The sequence below is a fragment of the Haliotis rubra genome, unplaced genomic scaffold (assembly GCF_003918875.1).
Source record: "Haliotis rubra isolate DU_JTF1 unplaced genomic scaffold, ASM391887v1 Scf98, whole genome shotgun sequence".
Classification (NCBI taxonomy): domain Eukaryota; kingdom Metazoa; phylum Mollusca; class Gastropoda; order Lepetellida; family Haliotidae; genus Haliotis; species Haliotis rubra.
Window position 1 is genome coordinate 502,895 of NW_025767723.1, and position 25,962 is coordinate 528,856.

The following is a 25,962-nucleotide window of genomic DNA, read 5'->3' on the forward strand; positions in this document are numbered from 1 at the left end:
GGGATGTGGATGGACCCTGAACATTTTAGAGTAACAGACTGCACATCCAAAAACAACATCGACATGACCCAGAAAACTGTATTACTTGTGTCTTAGACATTATTTATTATTTGTTACACAAAATAACAATTCTCCAACATCTTAACAACTTGATTTTTTCTGTAAGTAATGAAAAATATTGTAAACTGTAGATTCTCTCTCTCTCTCTCCCTCACACACACACACACACACACACACACACAGAGACACACACACACAGACAGAGAGACAGGTTTTCATATTTTGAATGAGCCATAGCCTAGCTCACCTTCAGATTGCAGGAGCCAACCAAGTATCCTGACTCTCTCTGTGTTGACCACGTGGCCATGTTGTAAATATCAATCAACCCAAGAGACAAGCGTCCAGGTAAACAAACAACTCCCCACATAAGAAGGGAGGTGGACAAAGTCTCAACCATTGGGCGTGGCTGTGACAGGGTGATGGACAATAACAGGGGTCACCCACTGGTCAAGTGTGAACATCTTGTTACAACATGATGCTACATTCAGTCTGTCAAACACTGGAGCAATTACATCGCATTATGAGTGAGTGAGTTGTTCTCAAGTGTCCATTCAAAGTGTACTTTGTACATGCGTAACATCTTTGAGTTGAATTCACTAACGTCATCTGTAAATGTCAATGTATCAATGCCCTTAGTAGCATATTTTGAAATTCCAGAAATAATAATGTAATAATAATGTGTCCATTTTTATAGCGCCAAACTCCACACTAGGTATGCTCACAGCGCTAACAATCAAAGCACAGCACATCAATACCCCATATAACCCTAAATACTTAAATAGATATTTGAATACCTTTAATACTTTCAAACAATGTATATTTCATACAGTGAAGTTAAAAAATGAGAAGACAAGTGACAAACAAATGAATAATATATTTTTTAAGTCCACACAGGTTATTCCTCTATCCCAAAGGCCTTTCAGTATTTCTGTTAGTGAGTTAAGTAGGCATTCACGAAGTATTTTGAAGGGTGTACCAGAAATGCGTTTCATCCACTGTAACCATGATGGGAAAGAACACATGCTGTTAATGAATAGACTACTTGACCTCATTGGGTTACTAAAGGATAGGTGTATCATGAAAAGGAATTATTGAGGACACGAGGAAACAAGTATTGGTTCATCATTCTCAGATCAGGTTAAAGGTGATGGTGTGCTGCCAACTTTAGAGTAAGTGAGTGAGTATGGTTTTACTCTGCTTTTAGCAATATTCCAGCAATATCACTGCAGGGGACACCAGAAATGGGCTTCACACATTGTAACCATGTGGAGAATTGAACCCGGGTCTTCGGTGTGACGAGCAAACACTTTAACCACTAGACTACCCCAAAGCCCCTTTAGAGCTAGTGAGTCATGTTGTTTGACAACAGTCACCATCAGTGTGGATGACAACAGTTTGAAATAGCAGCAGCAGCAGCAACAGCAACTGTTTATTACAGTGTCGCACACACACCAGGTGACACTTCTACATGTAACATCTACATGACATACAGCACATGAAGTCATCAAGTGGCCTATAAGGCACTAAAATAAACATGTGTATAGAATACATTAAATAGCCATATATAACACCTTTATGTCAAACATGCTATGACGTGTTTGTGAATACATATTCACTGAGATGAGGGTCATGAAAGTCAAGTTATTAGAGGAAAGAGACGCTAGAAGCAGGTAGAAGAGACTGGACACAGAAAGGACTAACCAACAACTTATTATCTGTGTAATGACGTATCACCTGTGCATGTCTTCATTCTACAAGAACAATTATCTGCCTGATGTAGCCAGGAATATATGACAGGGATCCAACCAGATCCAGCCAGGGTATAATGTAATTATAGTCATGCAAGTCAGGAAGACATTGTGTTATTAAGATAATCATCAGCTGCCAGACTGACCAATCACAGGTAAAACAGGGCTTTGAATGACTGCCAGCTTGCTGGGGTTTGACTATCACTAAAGGACAAGTATAAAACTACAGCAGTTTCTGAGTGCCAACTAATAACAAATATTGAAAATTTAGCAAAACATATCAATACTAATACACAAATACCGTTTCTTGTACATACAGGGGTGGAAATAACTTTAAAATTGCTAGTGTACTCTGGTACAGTGGCACATGTAAAGTCACTTGCCCTGATTATTTTCCCACTATACCAACCGTTTTCTTGCTGATTTTTTAAAATAAACAACATAATAAACATTGGAAAGTCAACTGGACACCAGTACAGTGTGATATACAAATTTGCTTGTCCGACAGCAAAAAAAACTGGACTCGGACGTCGGGCAATGGGTTATTTCCACCCCTGACATAAAACAACACATCATAAGAAGAAGAATGAAGACCACATATTTGAGCTGGATCTTGTTGATGCTGCACATCATTTTACCTACAGTAGACGTAATGTTCAAAACTAAGCATAAAAGCCCAAGGACTCCTGTCCTGAGCCTAAAGTTTATATCGATCGATACATATTGAAAAGATACATCAAGAAACCTAAAGGAACATTGTCAGTTAAGACAGTTGTTGCTCATACAGAGAAACACATTCACAGGTAGACGGAACACAAAGATAAATAGAGTGAAATCAGCCCAAAGCTACAGCATCCCTCACGAAAGTGTAATGTACAATATGAGTGAAATGCACACAGACAGGAAGCTCGTACACTGACTATCTAATTGTGTCACTGTTGAACCTAATTATCTGCTTTGAAACTGATTACAAACGCCATGGCAACAGATTGGTGAGAAAGGTTTGGTTTACCTGCAGGAGTCATATCTGAGCGGACTTTGTGGGGAGGCATAGCGCTGGAATCTACACACCTATGTAGCACTGATACTGACGACTTGATGGACATACTTATCTCTGCTCACTGTGTAAACAGGGTGAGCGAATAACAATGTTATCACATTAACGCTCACTTTTATCCCAAACACGGAACAAATAAATAAAGGAAAACAAACAACTTCAATTGATTTTTCTATTGATATAGAACCTACTTGGACACTGCAGTCATATCGGTTATCAATATTTTTCTAAAACTTCCCCTTCCTTTGAATAATGGACTTTCCCACCAGCTGTTAAAACTAACATTCAGACCTTCCCATTGAAGTTCAAAGGGTGCCTGGAAGTATGTATGACTGCCTGACCTCATACTGTAAGGCTATCAGTTTATCAGTTCCAAACATTGACTTAAGAGTACTTCTCTTAAAGGTATCCTCAAACTCGTTAGACATGGGTAATTTCAAGACATTATATAAACCAAACATTGGCCACAGAAACGAATAACATGATTTACAAGCCTATCAGGAAATAATTATGGTGTAAACATTCCCTCTAGATTATGGTTGCCTTATTCCTGCGGTTTCCACAGACACATACAGAAAATGAAATGCAAATTTTAACACTAATTCATAGGTATCCCTAGTTTTAGTAGGAAAGTGTCGAGCATCATGACATTTAACAGCCAGCTCCTAAATCTATGATGCAGCCTTGGGAAAGTCCTATAATTCCCCGAGTTCAGGAGCAGCTCATGGACTGGTGGTTAAAGAGTTTGCTCAATGTGCCCAGCTTTGATTCCCCACATGGTAACAATGTGTGAAGCCTAGTCTTTGTGCCCTGTAAACTTTCCAGGTGATGCTAAATGTGGTGCAAAATTCAACTCTGTCCAGAAGCTGTAGGGGGCTAAGATGGGGAGTCCCAATGTTAGAAAATATGTCTACGTTTTTTAATTCATTGGTGCATGATTACAGTGATGATGATAATGATAAAATTAACTTTGTTTTTCAATTTATTCTGCAGACAAGTTAGTATAATCAATCCCAACTTGCCTGTTGTCAGAGGCTGACCCCCTTCTAACAGCCATATCATTCTCACTCTGGCTCAGATTTATGGAAGTAAAATTCTTATCTCTTTCATCCAACAAAATATTTTCCCTCAATTCAAATTAAAGAATACACACACAAAAAACAACACCTTTTCCACCCAAAACCAAAACCTTCCAGAAATACTAATGAGGTTACAACAAGCAAAGCATCAAAGAAATCTAAAATGACAACCTCTAAAATTTAACTTATAATTATCGTTAGATCTTGTAAAACACATGCAGACTTTTGACAGCTGTTTGAAACAAAGTGAACATTTCCAAACAAAATATTCTTCAAATGCAAAATGCAATAATTTATTTGTTTACTACAAAATGTCTGCTCCAGTGAAACCCTTTCCTGTGCAATATTCCCCACATAAATATACATTACATCTCCCTCCGACAACATCAGCTTTGTTTATTGCTAGGTGTAAACATGTGATTACTGCAAGCTCTTTGAAGTTGCAACCTAGACCTTGGTCAACACAAGATTAAGGTGAAATAAATGACAGTGTATTACCCAGCATCCCACACATATACCACATGTTTAAAGTCTGATGTCCAAATTACCAACACACTGGGCATTGTTTACTATGAAATCACATAGACTTTAGGCAGCACATGGTAAAGAAACTTATAATGCTCAACACTTTGTAGGGATAGTGAGCTATTTCTAGTTCTTACTGAATGATAATGAATTGTGTAATTTTGTTTACCGTAGCTAACTTAAAAGTTCAACATCATCAAGTTCCTTGACAACACTGAATACTGTTTGCATGACAACATATCTAAGTACTTAACACATTCAGACCTCAAATGGATGCTCAGATTATCCCTATCTAATAGATTTATCCTATCAAGAAGCAAAGATTTAAGTCAGGTTTTGTATATTAGAGTGAGCTGTAACTGTTTCAGTTGTTTACAGCTTTGAAGAAATCAAGAATATTTGCCAGCCTGATTATCAAATGTGGGATTTGAACCCATGATCAGTGGATAGATTCACCCCTCTGACCACTGGGCCACCAATGACCCAAGTTATACATTTAAGGAGTGGAACCTGTCATGTATAAATTCAAACATAAATACTATACCCCTTGCACTTCCATACAAGATGTATCAAAATCTAAGCATCTTCAAATTTGTGCTATGAATCATCAAATCTCACAAACAAGTCAGGAAATAGGCTCACACAAGCACCAGGAGTCATCACTGGTGGAGATTGGTTACATAAACAATCTTATCACCACAAGTCAAGTAACAAACACCCTAAATAAAAAATTGTTCTATAGGACACAGTATAATGATAATCCTAATCTTCATATTTACTGAAGATACTATTTTAGCCTTGACAACTAGTGTGTGCAATTAATTGAACTCAGATTTTTGTTGTTGGAGGTTGTTTAAAACACAGAAATAGTTTTTCCCCACCCTGTGGAGAAGGAACAGAGAGCAAAATAAACTATTACTTGCACGACTAATTATGGATAGTTGAAGGCAATGAGTTGTGCTGAAAAACTAACAATTTAAGTGTGTTCAGCAAAATGTCAAGTCTCATGAATATAAAAGTAGGCAGCCATAGATCTTGATATTTATGATATGTTTGATAAATAAACAAAACGAAATCTGACATACCTGAGAGAAAATGTTGAGAGTTTGGACCAAAATCTCGATAAGCTTCTTGTAACTGCTTTAATCGATCTTCTATCGCTATTTGTAAGGCCTTCCACCTGAAAATATACAGATAAAAATAACTTTCAAAAACATGTATACCATTTATCTCAAGCACAAAGTAAATATTAAACACAAAGCTGAGAAACAACAACTTTGAAGTACCAATATAGTTATTTGTCTAACAAAGCACATGTACGAAAACCAACTAAAGGGAGCTAACTCTTGAATACATCATGAAACAGTACCCACACACAGCATACTTGTTATCAACAAATTAGCTTTATGTTTAAGATTTGATTCAAACCATTTACCTTGTGTTGAAATCTTCAAGTTTACGAACATTGACGTGGGACAGGATGACGTCTGCTGCTTGAAGATCATTAGCTTCGTCATTGACGTGATCAACCTCCCCTTGAATGGGAGCAACCTTTTGTTGGAAGGCCTGAAACAAACATGGATGACTGAAAAACACATCCTAAAGTAGATCCTACACAAGGCTGACCATTTGTCATAATTATCATCCATTTCTTCCAGTTCCTTGCTCAAACCCATATTGGATGTAAATGTAACAGCCAAACATTCCGTCTGCTATGATGGGATTCAAACCATGAACGTTCTTATAGGTGGGACACCTTGTCAACATGGCCAAAGAGGCGAACCCCCTCAACAAGCAGGCAAAACAAGGGTGGAATGTTTGATGACTCCACACGATGCTATACTATACATAGAGGTTGGGTGTTGGGGGTTGCTTATATTATAGTCATACCTCCCTGTTGCCCCACATACATGGATAAACCAAGGGCTACATCTTAGTAACCCTTAACTTTGATATAGCATGAATGATGTTGCTGTACATATAATATTAACTCCTAATAGCTAAAGTACCATCATAACATTCTAATACTATTATAATACTATTAATTCTGTACTTTTCTTAATTGTTGAAAAAGTACAATAAAACTGTTATACCATCATATTAATTAATCTAACAGATACACATAACTGATAATGTTCTTCAAAGATGTTTGCAGAGGTTTCTTAAACTGCCTTGTTTATATTTCTAGACAAGCCGGCAACCATATCAATATTGACACACACAAACATCAAAGGCCATATTAACTCCTGCCATTACCGACTGTTGCAGCATTTGTCAATGGCTACATTGTTAACAAGTGCAACTGTTGGTCAGTATTCAGCTGCTGTTGGGAACAGCTTTGTGCAAACACTGCTATTGAATACAGCTGTTGTAGCCTCAGTCAATAATCCATATATTGACTAATACATTTGTGCCTGTAGCTGATCATGTTTATTCATTATACCCTGAACCTTTTCAATCTTTTGCAAATTAATTCAACTTTAAGTGAATTATTTTGTTATTCCACAATCACAGCCTCATATTATTCTGAAATATATAAAAAAGCTATAAATAAATCTGGACAGAAGCCCAAATTTAATAAAGGAATTTCTCAATTTCTATAAGAGTGCTGTTTTATTCAAATAAATCAAACCACACATTGAAAAAAATATAAGGGGGTGGGTTGTCCATGAGGTTTCCATTTTGATTTTTATCTAGGGATTAATTAAATCTTGAATTAAACAGTAAAGTTACAGCAAGAACCTCAAGTCTGTCATATTTCAAGCAATGACATCAGGTACAATATGATAAAAATAATTTTTTTATCCAGTAGTCATCTGAATATTACTAACATCTGGTAATGTGACTTAACGGAAAGTTCCACTCACTCACTCAAGGGAGTTACAGGGAGCTGATAACTAAGGGCATGTTGACAAGAAACTAATCTTCTGTTTCTGGGGATAAAATGGAACCACAGAGAAATCTCATCACGCCTTATCATGAAAATATTTATGACTGCAGTAACATGGTTAGACTGATAACATTTCTCACCTTCTTGACATTCAGTTACACAAATTTACCATTTGAGAGATAAGGGACACGGAAATTTATCAACAATATGGGCATCAAGACAGATTGCTCAAGCTGCTGACAAATTACATCACGTGATGCACAACATCCACTAAGGTTGTCATAGAATTTCACAATAAGGATGTAACAGTAAATTTGTAATATAGACACTGTATTCATACAAACTTATGAATTATATACTTAAATTATTCATTGCAACAAAAATTTATATATTTGTTAAGATAATATGATTAACATTGACAATGAAATGCAGACAATTCAACTAAAAACAATTAATGGATCAGCCTGATATAAGTTCATGCAACACATAGAGACTAATCTTTCTGTTATTAATTGATATACTGACATACAATGATACCTTTTGTCAAGAAAACAGTATTGACATTTCCAATCAATGACACCTGGTATCCATAGATACATCAGATATGCAATAAATTACATTATGAGTGCGTGAGTGAGTTTAGTTTTAGGCCACACTCAGCAATATCCCAGCTATACGGTGGCGGTCTGTAAATAATCGAGTCTGGGCCAGACAATCCAGTGATCAACAGTATGAGCATTGATCTGTGCAATTGGGAACCGATGACATATGTCAACCAAACGAGCAAGCCTGACCACCCGATCCCGTTAGTCGCCTCTTACGACAAGCATGGGTTACTGAAGGTTCATTCTAACCCGGACCTTCACGGGAACATTATGACAGAGTAGTACATCAGTGTTTGAAAATATAATACTATCAGGCCACATGAGCAACAAGTCCAAGTGTCTTGTACTGAATTATTAGATCAAGCACCAAACTGTTGTCGCAGTTTGCTAGCCAGTTGAACACATGGAGTCTTTTACAGAGACAAAGCTCCAAACACTGTCACATGGACTGACTGAGTGAGTGAGTTTAGTTTTACGCCGCTTTTAGCAATATTCCAGCAATATCATGGCGGAAGACATGAGAAATGGGCTTCACACATTGTACCCATGCAGGGAATCGAACCCGGGTCTTCAGCTTGACGAGCGAACGCTTTAACCACTAGGCTACCCCACCGCCCCTACACATGGACTGAGGTAACCCTGTATTGAGTGTACAGTATTCAGTCCCACATGCTGGAACTTCAGCGTACGTATTGACAGATCAAGCACACTTTTCAGTATGTTATTAGTTTGGGTTTGACAGTTTCCAACCAATCAGTAGTTCTTTACTCAGGACTTCACTCATAAATAACTGGACTTCCCATATCAAAGCGAGTCAGTCAGGTGTTATGATGCTTTTAGCAATATTCCGGCAATATTACAGCGGGGAAACACCAGAAATTGTCTTCAGACATTGTACCCATGTGGGGAATTAAACCTTCAGCATGATGGCGAACACTTTAACCACTATTCTGCCCCACCACTCCAAATCATTGTGTATTGTATTGTACAATGTTCGACAGATGTGAATGCATGCCAGACAAACATTTGTCAAAATCTTGTCAGCTTGTCATAATATTTTTTATAACTTTGGGGAGATAAGTATTTTTAGCATTATACAGCGTGAGTTTCTTGAACACAACTTTCGAAAAACATTCAGCAATATCATGTCAGATGTGGGACAGCAGCCCGAATTGAGACAGATCTTGACATTGACCACTTTTGTTTGTTGTTTACCTCTGTTCCCTGCTATATGATGGCGGACCAGACAATCCTGTGATTAACATTGTTGTACCTAATGCCATGACCCTGACCAACCAATCCTGTTAGTTCCCAGTTTGTCAAAACTAATGACGACAGTTTTGGTGTTGACAAATCCATGATCAAGATCTAGGTGATTCAAACATGCAACACGAATATCCCTTTACTGTAAACACACATGGGTTACATTATTCATGAACAGTTTGGTGAGTCAGGAAATCATAAAACATTCTTCTAGGATGTTGAGTTGTAGAAGAAATTAGCATGTCACTTTCTTACCTTCGTTGCATCAATCTCGTCCTGGAGGTTTTCAATGATGATATCGCCGACTGACACCCACTTGGCTTTCTCTTGCTCAGCCTGCAGTAGGTGGCCGTTGAGATCCTCCATTGCTTCATGGAACATCGCCATTTTCTGAAGAATAGAAATCATTAACATGTTTTTTCCATTTCTATAAACAACATACCAGACAGGCTGTGTTGAAACTGAAAGTCACGTGAGGAGCATTTCAGTTCATAGTGACAATGTATGATATTATATTCATAATAAATATATTATAATCTATCAACAGTGAAGAGGAGAACAACATGCAATATATCATATTTACATTTTGTAAACAGGTTTGAGCACATTTACAAGAGGAAACTATTACACAACCACACAGTATAAAAACGGGCTCCAAACCTGCCAGGCAGAAAGGGAAAGATATTTGGCAAAAGTTAACAGACAGATCTGAACAACAGCTTCTTGAAGAGATGCATTACATAATCACATCATCGAGAATAAACAAGTCGACACTGAGGCTACTTGCTTCATTCATCCAACATCATTTTTTCAGTCAGGGCAAACATCAGACACGTTACACTTAAACTCATCTGTGTTTGGTGCGAAGTGAGAGACAAAATGGTGGCATCTTTCAGGATGTAGATGCTTTTCTTTTGGCGAAGAAGTGTACAGCTTTTTTGTCTGGCAATAGTCCAGGATTTCGTTCAACAAATAATGTCTGTAGTGTTATGTCTGTTGAAGTTTAATGGTTATGAAAGTCGTACTGTTACAAACACTTTGTGAAATGGAAGCCTGGAACCCTGTCTGCTGTACAACTCAAAACTTGCAGCTTGGAGGTGAGGTGAGGTGAAATTGGGTTTATTGTCGTGCTTGAGAATATTTCGCTCATATGATGACGTGCATGCGTGTGTATGTGTATGTGCGGCTGCTTGTACTAGCCAGACTGAAGCTGGTTTTATAGTGCTAGCCCACTGAGATACCATGCCGCAGTGAAGCATGAATACCCCACTCAGACACATTATACTGACTCCGAGCCGACCAGTCCTTGTTGTACCCATTAATGCCGAGCGCCAGGCAGGGATCAACAAGTACCATATTTTAACGTCTTTTGGTATGATGCAGTCGGGGATCGAACCCGCGACCTTCCGCTCTCCGGGCGGACGCTCTAACCACTACACCACGGAGGCTGTTCATGCAGCTTGGAGCGACCAAGAGTGGATAAATGGTTCTTGTGTCCAGTCTGTGTAAATTAGCATGAGTTTCTGCCGTACATGTCTAGAGTGCTACATAAATATGTTATATTCTCAATGTGGTCATAATTATGAATATTTTGTTTAGTGATGCCTAACAACACTGGCAATTATGCATATATGTGACAATTGAAGTCAATACTTTGATATTATAAAAAAAGTACTAACCATTAAGATGATTTGCTGTATTCTTTTGACAAAATGGATTTTTTCTTTCGCATCACTCAAACTCCCTAACATTTGGTAACTATAAAAACAAACTCATGCAGTTTGACGTAACTGTCTTACATCAAATAGGTAGATCAACATACTGGTACTTCTTAATGCTTTCAACAGTCCTTTCACTGTGGTAGTGACATCAGTATATCGGTAGCATGGTTTTCGCCAACACTGATATATTTCTTTCCAATATATTGGTGAAACTTGGAGTCAAATATGGTAATGATTCTGACATGCTTATTTAAAAAGGATATTTTCAGTTCAGGTCACTCAGGCAGTCACACAGCTCAAGAGATGTCAAAAGCTTTCCTTCCTCTCATTGCATCCATAACATCACAGACACAAAGAGTTGTCCCCCTTTATAGTATGTCACCAATCTAAGAGTACAGTACTTTTGTACTTCATTGCATCAATATTACATGGAATGGAATAGCTATGGGTCAGCCTCAGTGGGATTCAGCAATCCCCACTATTGTTAGTGACATTAATGCATGTGAGAATCTGTGCTCGCACTCACTTCAATAACTTCATCGATCTTCGATTGCCACTCGTTGCTTCTCTGGTTAATCTCTATCCACTTTCTGTTGAGCAGTCGAACTTGTCGCCGGATCTTCTTGATAAGGTGACGAGCGTCCATGTCAGCTGACACGTCTGTCATAGAACCCTCGTCTGAAAAAATACACACTGACATGTTAACAAAACCTGGTGGAGTATATCGCAATCTAAGATATCATGTTTAAAAAACCATGTCATTGGAAGAGTTAATGTTTTGTGTACCAATAAAATCATGTATATACAGAACTGAAAATGTTTTTATAAAAAAAGTGACACACTGTGACTAATTACATCTCAAATATCACGACAAATGACAAATTGTTGATTCAGAATAAACCTCACATTATTTCAATTTCAATCTAATTAATATCAAATCAACATATTTCTTAAGACGAGAGGCATTAATGTAGACTTAACCTGTTTTTCGCATTTCATTAACCATACCATTTGAAATCTTTGAACAAAATATGGTTTATTTCATAATAATCCAAGTATTCAAACAGTGTTTATCAAACTTACTCTATTGATTATACTCACATTGTTCACAATCTATTCCCTATCAATAGATCTACAGTAGATAATGAGGATGCCTTAAGGAGTCGCCCTCACTCACCTGTTTCATTACTGTCCCCGCTGTCTGTACTGAGTCTCTTGTCGTCACCCTCTTCACGAAGGTAAAAACGACCTGCCTCCAGACTCTGCTCCACTAGGGGGCGCTTCAGGTTCAGCTGATCATGGAGCCTCTGTGAATACAGGTGAATATAGACAGACCATTACTTGTTAGAGTCATAGTCAAGGACACGCCTTGTACATTAAGGGAGATAATTCTCAAAGTAATATCTCTTGAATTGACATTTTCAACCAAGTCAGTGAGTCTGGCGACCAGATCTCCAAAGAAGCAGCTTCTTTTGAAAAGCACTGATCTTTACAGATGGTTTAACCTTTCTCAATGAACATTCTGAAAGATTTAGCAACTAGTTTTAGTTGCTTTTAGCAATAATCTGACCAGATCAGGCAAATTTAACAAAGTATAAGTAAATATTTACTGCTGGTTCTATTTGTGGTGTAAGGAGTGACTGAGTGAGTTTAGTTTTACGCTGCACTCAGCAATATTCCAGCTATATGGCTGCTGTCTATAAATAATCGGATCTGGACCAAACAATCCAGGGATCAACAGCATGAACATCGACCTACGCAACTGGGATACAATGACATGTGTCAACCCAGTCAGCGAGCCTCACTACCCATATCTCGTTAGTCGCCTCTTACGACAAGCATGGGTTACTGTAGATCAGTTCTAACCCGGATCTTCACGGGTCTAACACAATAAGGAAGAAATGAACAAGAGTTTTTATATGAAAGAACTGTGGATAGTCTGCCCGTGTTGTAGCTCACCTGGTTCTCGGAGTGCTGGCGCTGCACGCTGATGAGGTCTCCGCCGATTGGCTGCTGTTGCTGGAGCTCCTCTTGTCGCTGCAGGATCCAGTTGATGAGATTCTGCAGCGTCCGCAACAGGTGCATCCACTGCTCTGCATTGCTCTCCAGCCGACCCCTGCACAATAACAATGTCAGTTTTACAACACACAGATTTACATATATACAATCAACCTTGAATATATGAAACACCTGACCTGCAAGCTATATAGAGTATACTACACACCTGACCTGACCTATATAGAGTAAGTTCTACATGCTACTATAAGATATGGAGTATACTACACACCTGACCTGCATGCTATATAGACTATACTATATAGAGTATATGACCTGCAAGCTAGATCACACCTGACCTGCATACTATATAGAGTATACTACACACCTGACCTGCACACTACATAGAGTATACTACACACCTGACCTGCACACTATAAAGAGTATACGACAGATCTGACCTGCACACTATATAGAGTATACTACACACCTGACCTGCATGCTATATAGAGTATACTGGACACCTGACCTGCAAGCTATATAGAGTATACTACACACCTGACCTGTAAGCTATATAGAGTATACTGGACACCTGACCTGCAAGCTATATAGAGTATACTACACACCTGACCTGTACACTATATAGAGTATACTTGACACCTGACCTGCAAGCTATATAGAGTATACTACACACCTGACCTGTACACTATATAGAGTATACTTGACACCTGACCTGCACACTATATAGAGTATACTACACACCTGACCTGTACACTATATAGAGTATACTATACACCTGACCTGCACGCTATATAGAGTATACTAAACACCTGCACACTATATAGAGTATACTACACACCTGTCCTGTACACTATATAGAGTATACTACACACCTGTCCTGTACACTATATAGAGTATACTACACACCTGACCTGCATGCTATATAGAGTATACTAAACACCTGACCTGCAAGCTATATAGAGTATACTACACACCTGACCTGCAAGCTATATAGAGTATACTACACACCTGTCCTGTACACTATATAGAGTATACTACACACCTGTCCTGCATGCTATATAGAGTATACTACACACCTGACCTGCACTATATAGAGTATACTACACACCTGTCCTGTACAGTATATAGAGTATACTACACACCTGACCTGCATGCTATATAGAACATACTACACACCTGTCCTGTATACAGTATACTACACACTATATAGAGTATACTACACACCTGACCTGTACACTTAATTATATAGAGTATACTACACACCTGTCCTGTACACTATATAGAGTATACTACACACCTGACCTGTCCACTATATAGAGTATACTACACACCTGACCTGCACACTATATAGAGTATACTACACACCTGACCTGCATGCTATATAGAGTATACTACACACCTGACCTGTACACTATATAGAGTATACTACACACCTGTCCTGTACACTATATAGAGTATACTACACACCTGACCTGCATGCTATATAGAACATACTACACACCTGTCCTGTATACTATATAGAGTATACTACACACCTGTCCTGTACACTATATAGAGTATACTACACACCTGACCTGCATGCTATATAGACTATACTACACACCTGTCCTGTCCACTATATAGAGTATACTACACACCTGACCTGCACACTATATAGAGTATACTACACACCTGACCTGTCCACTACATAGAGTATACTACACACCTGACCTGTACACTATATAGAGTATACTACACACCTGACCTGTACACTTAATTATATAGAGTATACTACACACCTGTCCTGTACACTATATAGAGTATACTACACACCTGACCTGCATGCTATATAGACTATACTACACACCTGTCCTGTCCACTATATAGAGTATACTACACACCTGACCTGCACACTATATAGAGTATACTACACACCTGACCTGTCCACTATATAGAGTATACTACACACCTGACCTGTCCACTATATAGAGTATACTACACACCTGACCTGCACACTATATAGAGTATACTACACACCTGACCTGTCCACTATATAGAGTATACTACACACCTGACCTGTACACTATATAGAGTATACTACATACCTGACCTGCATGCTATATAGAGTATACTACACACCTGACCTGTACACTATATAGAGTATACTACACACCTGACCTGCACACTATATAGAGTATACTACACACCTGACCTGAATACTATGTATGTGTATACTACACACCTGATCTCCATGCTCTTGGTCATCAGGCTGAGCCACCTCTGATTCATCTCCTCAAGGCGACGGTGCAGTTTCTGGGCATCTGACGTTCCCATTCCGCGTGCCAGTTGGTTGCCTGCACTGTTCAGAGACTCATACGCCCCCTGGTGGCCATCGACTTCGGCTTGCAAGTCCTGAAACACAAATCAGAATTGTTAGCATGTATCAGTAAACTATACATTTCATTGTATTGTATATGCAGAACTCTCTCCCTTGCCTGTGCCGCCATCGTAAGTACACAGGACTGAAGTTGTACAACTAGATAGGACGACACTACTTATTTTCCTAAGCATTCATAGATGAACATGGTAGTTGTTTGAAGTATATTAATTTAATTGCGCATGACAACCACAATTAAATTTACATTCCAAACATTCTTTGAAGACTGGCTTCATTCAATCATAATTTCTTTCTAAGTCATATAAAGATAAAATATTGGCATTATCTGTCATTGTACGCTGCTTATGGGATATTCCAATTAGAGCTCACAGTAGCACTACATGTCAGTATATCAGCTAAGGGATTTCAGCATGGCGTTTTGTAGATTCTAGCTTTGTTTGATAGCAACCGACAGGAAAATAAGACATGATCTTTGAACATTACTACAGTTGTCAGTATCATCAACAAACAGAAAACTAATGGTAGTACATCTCACTGTTACAAGGAGAACGCTACCACTAACTACTCTAACATCAGCAAACAGACCTGTATATTCAGTATGCAATAATGACAGATATTGCACGGTTCCATAGTTTTATTGCATGGCTCTTATCTCAATATATCTCACTCATGTATATGTCAACTGAAATATACAACACAAAAACAAAAGCCACGTTCTGAACGTAGGAAAAACCAACAACTGTCAAATTTAACCCCATTACACCGTTCTCCACACTTATCATGTTGGCATGGAAGATTACCATGAAATGCATCAGGCAGCGAACAAAACGACTCTGGTAAAACAGCAGGTATCTAGAAAAAAACAGGCAAGTGATGGAGCACTGTAGACATCAGGCCCACGGCAATACAATCCTCCATGTGTTATTCCTTGTAATGAACAGCTTTCTGCAAGATGATCCTCGCAGAGAAAGAATGACCCGCAAATCAGGAAGAATTTCGTCACCGATTATCTTGGATGTTTTTTGGAGAATGTCTGTTACATCAATGGTTCGTGCACCTCTTACAGCTCGAGCCTAACACTAGTGCAGCTGGGTTGTGAACAGTGTGTATCATGGTCAGTTGCACAGATGAACTGCCTGGGGGAATATCTGATCTGGTTTCATTTCAATACCATGGATACCCAATATCATAAAATACAATGTTTCCAGTAATTTGAAGCTGCAGCCAGAATATAAAAAGATATCATGGAAGTCATTGAGTGTAGATGGAGTTGAGTGAGTGAGTGAGTGAGTGAGTGAGTGAGTGAGTGAGTGAGTGAGTGAGTGAGTGAGTGAGTGAGTGAGTGAGTGAGTGAGTGAGTGAGTGAGTGAGTGAGTGAGCTGGTGGGTGGGTTTGCAGATTTTGATTAAGTAAGTGGGTATGGGGTAAGTGAGTGGTTGGGTTGGTTTTGAATGAGTAGATGAGTGAGTGATCTTCTATAATGTCAGTGATTTAGTTCTTCTAATGCAATGATCATGGATATCCCAATTTAACACATGATGCCAATGAATGATGCCATCAGTTGGGCACCACTCAGAGGACATGGTATGAGTACTGCAGACATCAGCATGGAATGCTTCAGCCACACAAGACGTCATCATCATTCCATGTAAATGTACAAATCAGATGTCAAACAAACAGCCTACAACATCAAACATCACATTTATATTGTTGCTATGGAAACAACCTTTCAAAATTGTCGAAGAACTTTTCTTCACAAAATAAATTCAATCTCAGAACACTGAACATCCCTGCAGTAATTTCCCAAACATATGACAGAATATTCCGAGGATTTTTCAAGCCATCTTTCCTATCTCAGTTTGGATCAGACTTATAGCAATTAAAATTCCCTGCAGATGAAATCTAAGCTCAGAAAGCCTAGCAACGGCTATAGGTAGCACCATAATGAGACAACGATTTTTCATTTCCTCAGAGCACTCAGCGCACATCTCTCTCACCTCGTTTGTGAGATGTGCAGCCCAAGACTGCCGAGTCAGCATATTGATCATCTCACCACTCTATTGTCAGGGCCTGTCTGGCCGATTGAGACTATTCTCTACCAATTATAGCTATAGCTTAGCCCCAAATGCTTGACGTATTCACTCTTAATAAGAGGTTATCATTAGACAGTTTCACACGGACTCCCTTGACAACTCAAAAACAGACAAGTACCTTTTACCATTCCATGGAGAAATCAGCATACCATAAATGTTCTTCAGTTTGCATACAAAATGGTTTGGGAATTTTAAAATTATAAAAAACACCTAAACCAGATCTTCTGATTGGCTTATCTAAAGGCAAAATACATGTTTTTCATCCAGCTTATAAATTTATAGCAAATTCTCATTTTCACAACCAAATATCATGTGACTATATTGGAAAATAGCATCATAAATATATATTTTAACCATATTTGGAATTAACTTCAGATTCTAAAGGATTAGATGATAAAACTGTTTTTATAAAAGGAAACTGAAAACACAGGTTTTGACACCACGCAAACAACACTTCATCTATGCAAAAAGCTCCAAAAATGTCAGTAAATTCACCAAACTACTGCCTCAAACATATTGGATTTTCCACACAGCTAAACCACTTATTCCCAAAATCAATAAACACAAACATCTTTTTGTCTTTAAGCAAACAAAAACTTCATCATGAACTTCACAATTGAATTTCAAGGTCGTCTCCGAGAAACGCCGTGAGAATCCAGCCAATTTTCAAAATAAAACTTCAATCCCAGAAAGGCCAGAAAACCTTTTGCCCGGTTAACATAATTCAATTCACAAAGAACTCTTGAAAAGAATTTTTCTGACTTATTGAACTTGGAAGATCTTGTAGGAAATTGAGATCCGTTAAAAAATTGTTCGCACATTTTATTTCCAAGACAATCTATCCAGAAGGATCAAATTTGCCACTTCTGACTGCCATCGGCTGAGGAGGTATTAAACTTTAATGCTGAAAATAAGATCTCAACTGGAGTGATTTTCCTGTAATGGCTTTGTAGTGACATTGAAAATTATTCTAACAAACTCTGCAAATATCAACAACTTTGAATGAGTGATAAGGAAGTCAATGGCAAGAGTGATATGGCATGATATAGTGTAAACACACACACATATTTGAATATACATATTTACACAACCACACAGTCAACAGGTACCGAGCCTCAGATATACAGGGGGCCGGTGGGGTAGCCTCGTTAAAGCTCGTCCACGCCAAAGACCCGGTTCGATTCCCCACATGGGTACAATGTGTTAAGCCCATTTCTGGTGTCCCCCGCCGTGATATTGCTGGAATATTGCTAAAAGCGGTGTAAAACCAAACTCACTCACTCACTCAGATATACAGGTACATAAGGACACACTCATACAGGTACACAGGTATACAATCCCACAGGTGCACAGGTATACAACCCCACTGGTATACCAGAACACAGGTTAATGGCCACACAGGTATACAACCAAACGGTGCACACGTACACGAGAACACAGGTTGACAGCCACATAAGTGAAACAGGTACACAGCCTAACCCCCCACTAGAATTGTCCTACTGCTTACAAAACAGGTGTGGGGAAATGTCAACATGGGGATATGTCATGTGGGGAATTGTCCCAGTGGGGACTTGTCCTGATGGGGATTGTCCTACACTCCGGTATACCACCACAAAGGTGCACAGGTATACCAGAACACAGGTTAACGGCAACACAAGTATACAGGTACATAAGCATGAAGGTATACAAGAACACAGTAACACAGGTACACAATCTCACAGGTACACAATCCACAGGTACACAGATAAACAGTCACACAATCATACAGGTACGCATACAACAAGTATCTTACATGTGTGTGAATCCATGCCACTGGTGACCAAGTATTACAACCACCACATCCACAGTTTTAACCTAATATCACACTTAATCCACACACAGTATCTCATTAACATATGTCCACATTCTGAAATCCCTATGTAGTAAGTTAAGATATGCTCTTTAGGATACCGATTATATAACCAAGTTCGCTGGGACAGAGTGAGGTTAAGGACCTTCTTCATGGGAACAACAGGGGCATCTGTAAAGATCTATAGGTCCTTCCAGGTCGATGGCCTCAATCTCCACGATACCAAGTGTCCAGACAAAACATTTGAAGGTTAGATGCCTGTAATTAATTTAAAACTTTGTACGTTCAAACAAAATCCATGGCAGCATTCCCACTAGTCCTGAAGTAATCAAGGACCCACACAGTGACTGCCATCTGTGTTGATCCCCGACCAGAGACTATAATTATGAAACCCAATCAGTTGACATTGCCGCCAAATTGGTTTCAGTGACCACTGATGATCCGTTTAATCTTACAGTGTCTTCACAACAGTTCAATATCAATCCCGTCTACTTGGAGACAGTTGTGGTATGACCTACCTCTTGTGTCAAGCGGTTGTAGAGGTTAGTCAACTCGCCAGACAAAAGGGTCAAGGTCAAAGGACACACCAAAGGGCAACTGATCAACTATTGAATAATGCATCACAGGACTTATGCAGTCTTTATTGACCACACTGGGCAGGATTATTCTATAGCCAACCAACAGTTCCTTAAAGATGAAAAAATAACCTATTCATTATTTCATAGGAGAGTTTCACTGTAAAACTATGCCATCTTCTATAGAAACAATTTCTCTTCCCTGAATAGAATATACCATGCCTCTGTAGTGTGATGACACATATATATTCTAGATCAGTCAAGTTATCCTCATAATTTCACATGTCCAGAGCTCAAAACAACACAGAAAAAAAATACATATAAGGTATTGGCAGGGTCTTCAATTCCTATTGTAAGTGCAACTTTCCCTCACTTAAATCATTTGTGTGATAAATCACTGCAACAGTCACATAATTACAAATTCAATTCACATAAAGTTTACAGCCTCTTAAGCCACATTTAATAAAATTCTACTCACATCACATTCAAAACATTTTCTGTTCATATTTACAAAGAATACTGAACCCAGTACTCCATGAAGATAGGCTGACACTTTAACCACTGTGCTACCCCACCATTAAGTAATGATTAATTCCACAGTCTCTCTCCTGAGTAAACAAAGAAGATGAAAGCTGGTTCTGCTGGTCTATCCTGAAGATGTCTAGAAGCCTGTAGATAGATCACAATCCTAGTCCCATACATCTTAGAGCTATTTAATCCACAACTTTGTCTTGTGACTGAAGCCGAAGTGAGGATGGAGCAGTTCCACTTGGCCATCTGTCTGCCATGTGAACACTTTATCTCCATGCTGCTTCAATTCCTAATGGGTCACCACAGTGCAAAGTGCTACACCAGGACACTGGCATCAGTTAGGTGAATGTACCCACACACAGTCAATGTTCCAGACATCAAAACGGGATCTGACTCCTCTACAAACTCATATCTAATACTTATATTCTATGCAGCATTTGTTCTTAATAAAACAATTTCAGTATTGTCATTAATCTTAGGTATAGTGTTCAAGTCCAACTTAGCTTATTCTGGTGTTACTAACTGACTATATTGTAAAACTGGGCTGTTCAACATCAAACATCAAGTTTGAGTTAGTGAGTGAGTTTAGTTTTACGCCGCACTCAGCAATATTCAAGCTGTATGGCAGCGGTCTGTAAATAATCGAGTCTGGACCAGACAATCCAGGGATCAACAGCATGAGCATCAATCTACACAGTTGGGATATGATGACATGTGTCAACCAAGTCATCGAGCCTGACCACCCGATCCCATCAGTCGCCTCTTACAACAAGCATGGGTTACTGAAGATTGATTCTAACCAGGATCTTCACAGGTGTAAGTATCATAACTGGTATAATGAAAAGTTCCCACATTAAGACATCAATAGCAGTAAGTAGTTCATAAGTCTACCTCCACAATTGTGTCAAGTAAAAGTAAAGGTCTGACCTGTCTATTCTGGGACATGCCATTCATTATTCCACCAAGGTATTTCCAAGTTACACTGGCTTGGTCACACAACTAATTGGCCAAGGAGAGACTTCACATCTTCGAGTAGGTTACAGCTGCTTCAACTACTTGGCCATGTTGAATGTATTGACTGTGTGTTAACATAATGTTATCGGGTATCTATCCTTCTGACCATCTAATCTGCGTACAAGTTTCCAGTTCTTCCAAGTGAGTGAGTGAGTGAGTGAGTGAGTGAGTGAGTGAGTGAGTTGGTATTTCATGGCATTACATCTGAATTTATAATGAAAATATAATATGCAGCACGTTGTAAGTCCTGAGATTCTCAAGGACGGAGAAGATAAATAACCTGATATTCTAAACCAGACTTGAAGCACCTACATCTATCAGTAACAATGCTAACATTCAGAATCGTGACTTCCCCACGCAATGCTCTCATGTTGCAAACTGAGTAGATTGAGTAGTAGGGACTATGTTCAGTTCTATAAACTGAAAAAGATCTGGTTGTGTTATAAGCCATTTTGTGCTTTAATAGTGTGCTTTAATAGTGTGCTTTAATGCAGAACTGTCTCTCATACATTGATGCTTTGTACATCACTCAACTTGTGTGTAAATTCCAAACTGACATTCTAGTCATAAGCTAACAATAGGTAGATATAATCAGAACGATTCATTGTGCCTTTACAAGCAGGGCATTTATTAGAAGGTCTAGACTTGGTGGACATAGACCTCAGACGGCCACAGTGAACACACCTTTACAGTAAAGTAAGGGGAACTGCAAGCTTTCATGTTGTCTAGCTTAATGACCATATATCTTGCCTTGACATGCAACACAGTGTGGCATACTCTCCATGGCACGCTCTCTGTGGGGGACTGTCCACAGTGTTCTGGAGACTCCAGACAGACACAGGGTGAGTGTTGGGATGAGGCTGCTGCTAAAACCCTCCAGTAAATCAAGTCCTAGAGAGTCCTGGTTTAGATGGAGAACAGCAAGACTGGGACATGACAGTTATAGCTGACCAAATCACATCCCCTGGTGTGTGGTGGGGAGATATAGATGGTATCGCTGACCTGGAACTGCAGGGGTGGACGATATTGATGTGTTTCTGACTCGACCAGTAAGTTGTTCTTTCTGTTTGTTGTTAAACTCTTGCCATATGCCAGGGGTTGGTAAATACTTGACTAGCCCGTGATTGGTATCATGAGCACGGTGTCTGTAACTGATGGACATCGATCTACACAAATGTTATAGAAGGATATGTATTGACCACACCACTGAGTTTGACCACATGATCTCATTAGTAGCCTCTTGAAACAACATGGATTGCTAAACCAACAATCCATTAGTCTGGACACTGTTGAAACTGGCAACATCCATAACTGTGACTCCCTGGAGCTGACACTGAAGTGAGGCCAAGCACTGGTCCCCCTACACTTCAGACAATCTTAACACCTCGTTGACAATGACCACCTCTTGCTGCAGTGGACAGAGCATCGGCAGGAAGAGAGGAAAGACCTGTCATACCGAAACTATTGGAAGCCGGTACCCTGTCTGGCAATCAGCATTAACAGGACAGAACTAAGATCAATCAGCTGGGCATGAGTATTGTGAGTAGAGTATCCATGTTAAATTGTTGCATGGCAACAAAAATACTGTAAAAAAACCCATAGTGGGCTAGCACAAGTTATACGCAACACAAATACGATGTATACTACTATACAAGGAAAATAATCTGGAATGTGATGTTACCTAAAGACTTCACTGATGCTGGACACTGGGACCTTGACCTCTGATTGGTGTAGTTATCTACACTCACCATCAAGTCACCATGAGCCTTGCCAACTCTTGTGTAACAGGGCAGCTCTTCACAATGACAAACTGTTATGCAACTATCATCCAATAAATATGTAAATTATAACATCAGTGATAAGGGGTATTCATATTTGTATCTATATAATGATCTATAGGACATAAGAAGGCACAGATTCACTGTTGGTCACTCTGCAGTATCTCAGTATTATTTTCCGCTTTATGTCTGTCCTGGTATAGTTGTAAAGACTGTGCTAGAAATATACGGCCGTTCTGTGGTCAAAGGGGATTCATCTTCTGAGGACTTGGTGGATAAGAGAGAGCCGAACATCACAGATTTACATTTAAACCTACCTTGTAACCACAATACAATATTTCTATGTACAACACAACAAAAACATGTAACAGAAGGCCAGCAACTGAAGGTAGATCGCAGTCTGGACTAGTACAAGCAGACGTATACATGAATGCAAGTATGTCAGTATGTAAGAGCAACAATCCTGTACACGAGACTAAACCCTATTTCACTTCGTCTCACTTGCTTGTTCTTGTATTTCAATCTAGAAGTCCTTAAAGCCTTTAACACCATTATTGCAATGCTAGGAACCCTTGATTTTCATGTATATATATATATATATATATTTTTTTTTTGGTTATTCATGTATATATTGGTACATTGGAAACCTGTGCCAATACACATAACTATGGCTTTATCTGTGTTGTAGATTTTTGTTGAACAAAACTGAAATGTTAAATTTCAAATCAACTTACAGCCTCAGAAAACCCATTTACACCTACAGACTTTCAACTACATTAATATTCTCTCACGATGATGGTGTTTAGAAAACATGGCGACTTCAAAGGGGTGGAAAATTCTAATGGTATCATATTTCTCACAACAGACCAGGTGGAAGAATCATGCTAATTACCGTGGAAACCCAACCCTTCATAGCATGCCGGGCTGACCGCAAACTAGAAACCGTTCTACCACACACACAGACAAATCCTACTTCAAACCCAGGCAATGACCCGTTTCCAGATCAGATGCTTCAGATTAACTTTTGAGAGAAAACATGGAAGGTGTCTTTAAGAATTAAAACCACATCTCCTCATGGACGAATGCCAGAGATCCATCCGAAGAAACCAGACTATCCACCATCTTGGCACAGTGCCTAGAAGAGGAACTTGCTTTTACCTTCTGACAAGTTTGGTCTTTCAGACCAGTGTTAATTAGGTTTTCTGATGATTTACCGACAGAGCAAGGTCCTTGCCACTTGAAGCAATTGCTGGACGCGTAGACTAACACTATTTAGTTGCTGATACATATCACCGCTCTGCATTCTGGGTAACTAGGGTAATAAGAAAACATAGCTGGAAATGTAGTAGACATCTTCTACACAAAGTACATACAAACTGTCATGGCATTTATTTTGACCCATCTTCTTAATTCTTATATGTAGTATAATAGCAGTAGTCCACTACACCAATTTTCACGGAAACTACCCAGTAGTTCAAAGTTCATCATAATAACTAATTATAAAAAGTAGATATGTGAAAATTGAAGATATAATTCCTGAAATGGGCCAAGGTTATAATATGGGTCATTTAATGTGATTGAAGAACACAACTCCATAAAGGAAACTGAAATGTTAGACATGCTTATCAGATCATTACCAATAGCCAGATGATTGCAGCCATATGGTAATCCATGTGAAATATTTTGACAAATGAGCGGAAATGTCAATTTCAAACTGATTTCTAATCAATATCAAAGACCAGCAACTCATTACCTGCAATTTACCAAATCTATATAACCACCATTACTGTACATCATCACATTTTCAATTCATATTTCATCCGACAATTCTACATTTCCGATGCACCATGCGTAATCTCCATCATCAAACCACTCCAGTTGCGAACATCCCTGTATCTATCAGATTACTAGCATGATAAAAATTTGTCTGTTATTTGGAGTCAGGCTAACAGATTATATCTTTACCATAATGTTTAGTTGATAAACAGCATCTAATTCAAAATTTTTTTGTTTTCTTGATGATTCATCATCGGGGCTTAATAGGGACATACGGCCATGTTGATTATAGGCTTATATAAATACCGAGTGATCACTAGTTGTGTTTCATATACATGATCACAAGCAGAAATAATGATAATAAAACATGATATTAAAACCATCATGGACTTGTAGCATCTGTGAGAAGGAATTGTTCTGATCTGGGACACTAATTTCTTCACTATTTTCCTCGAATAAAAATCATTGAACATATCAAAGCAGTGGAGCACCTCTGTCAGCCTTTATGAGAAAGAGCGAGTGGATTGGGTTTAACACCACTTTGAACAGCATTTCAGTTACATTACGGCTTGTCAACTCCTTGTGGAAGGAAAGCTCTATGTGATGCAGGTCTCAGACGGTTACCACGAAACACACGAGATTGGGTATAGTGCTCACAGTGAGTGAGTGAGTTGGGTTTTACACCGCTTTTAGCAATATTCAAGCAAAATCATGGCAGGGGACACCAGAAATGGGCTTCAAGCATTGTACCCATGTAGGGAATCAAACCTAGACGTGACGAGCGAATGCTTTAACCACTAGGCTACCCACCGCCCCTTATAGTGCTGACGATCTACTTAATAAATTTCTGTATTATTGTTAGAAAAAATTGTGAAATATGTATACAAACAACTAGAGAGAATAATAATAGTAATATGGATTCTTATATTGCCTTAAACTCCACACCAAAGTGTGCTCAAAGCGCTACATGTTTACAATCTATTGCTATTGAACAGGTAGGTCTTA

At 38.9% G+C, this 25,962-nt stretch overlaps 1 protein-coding gene across 1 annotated transcript in view; it reads right to left on the bottom strand.

Moving 5' to 3' along the window:
* LOC124265473 (dystrophin-like) overlaps positions 1-25,962 on the bottom strand; it is a 199,136-nt gene that overhangs the window by 50,333 nt on the left and 122,841 nt on the right. Inside the window, 7 exon segments of the mRNA XM_046700270.1 lie at positions 5,555-5,649; positions 5,905-6,035; positions 9,483-9,617; positions 11,475-11,626; positions 12,126-12,255; positions 12,908-13,064; positions 15,186-15,355. Coding sequence (XP_046556226.1) covers positions 5,555-5,649; positions 5,905-6,035; positions 9,483-9,617; positions 11,475-11,626; positions 12,126-12,255; positions 12,908-13,064; positions 15,186-15,355 — 970 coding nt within the window.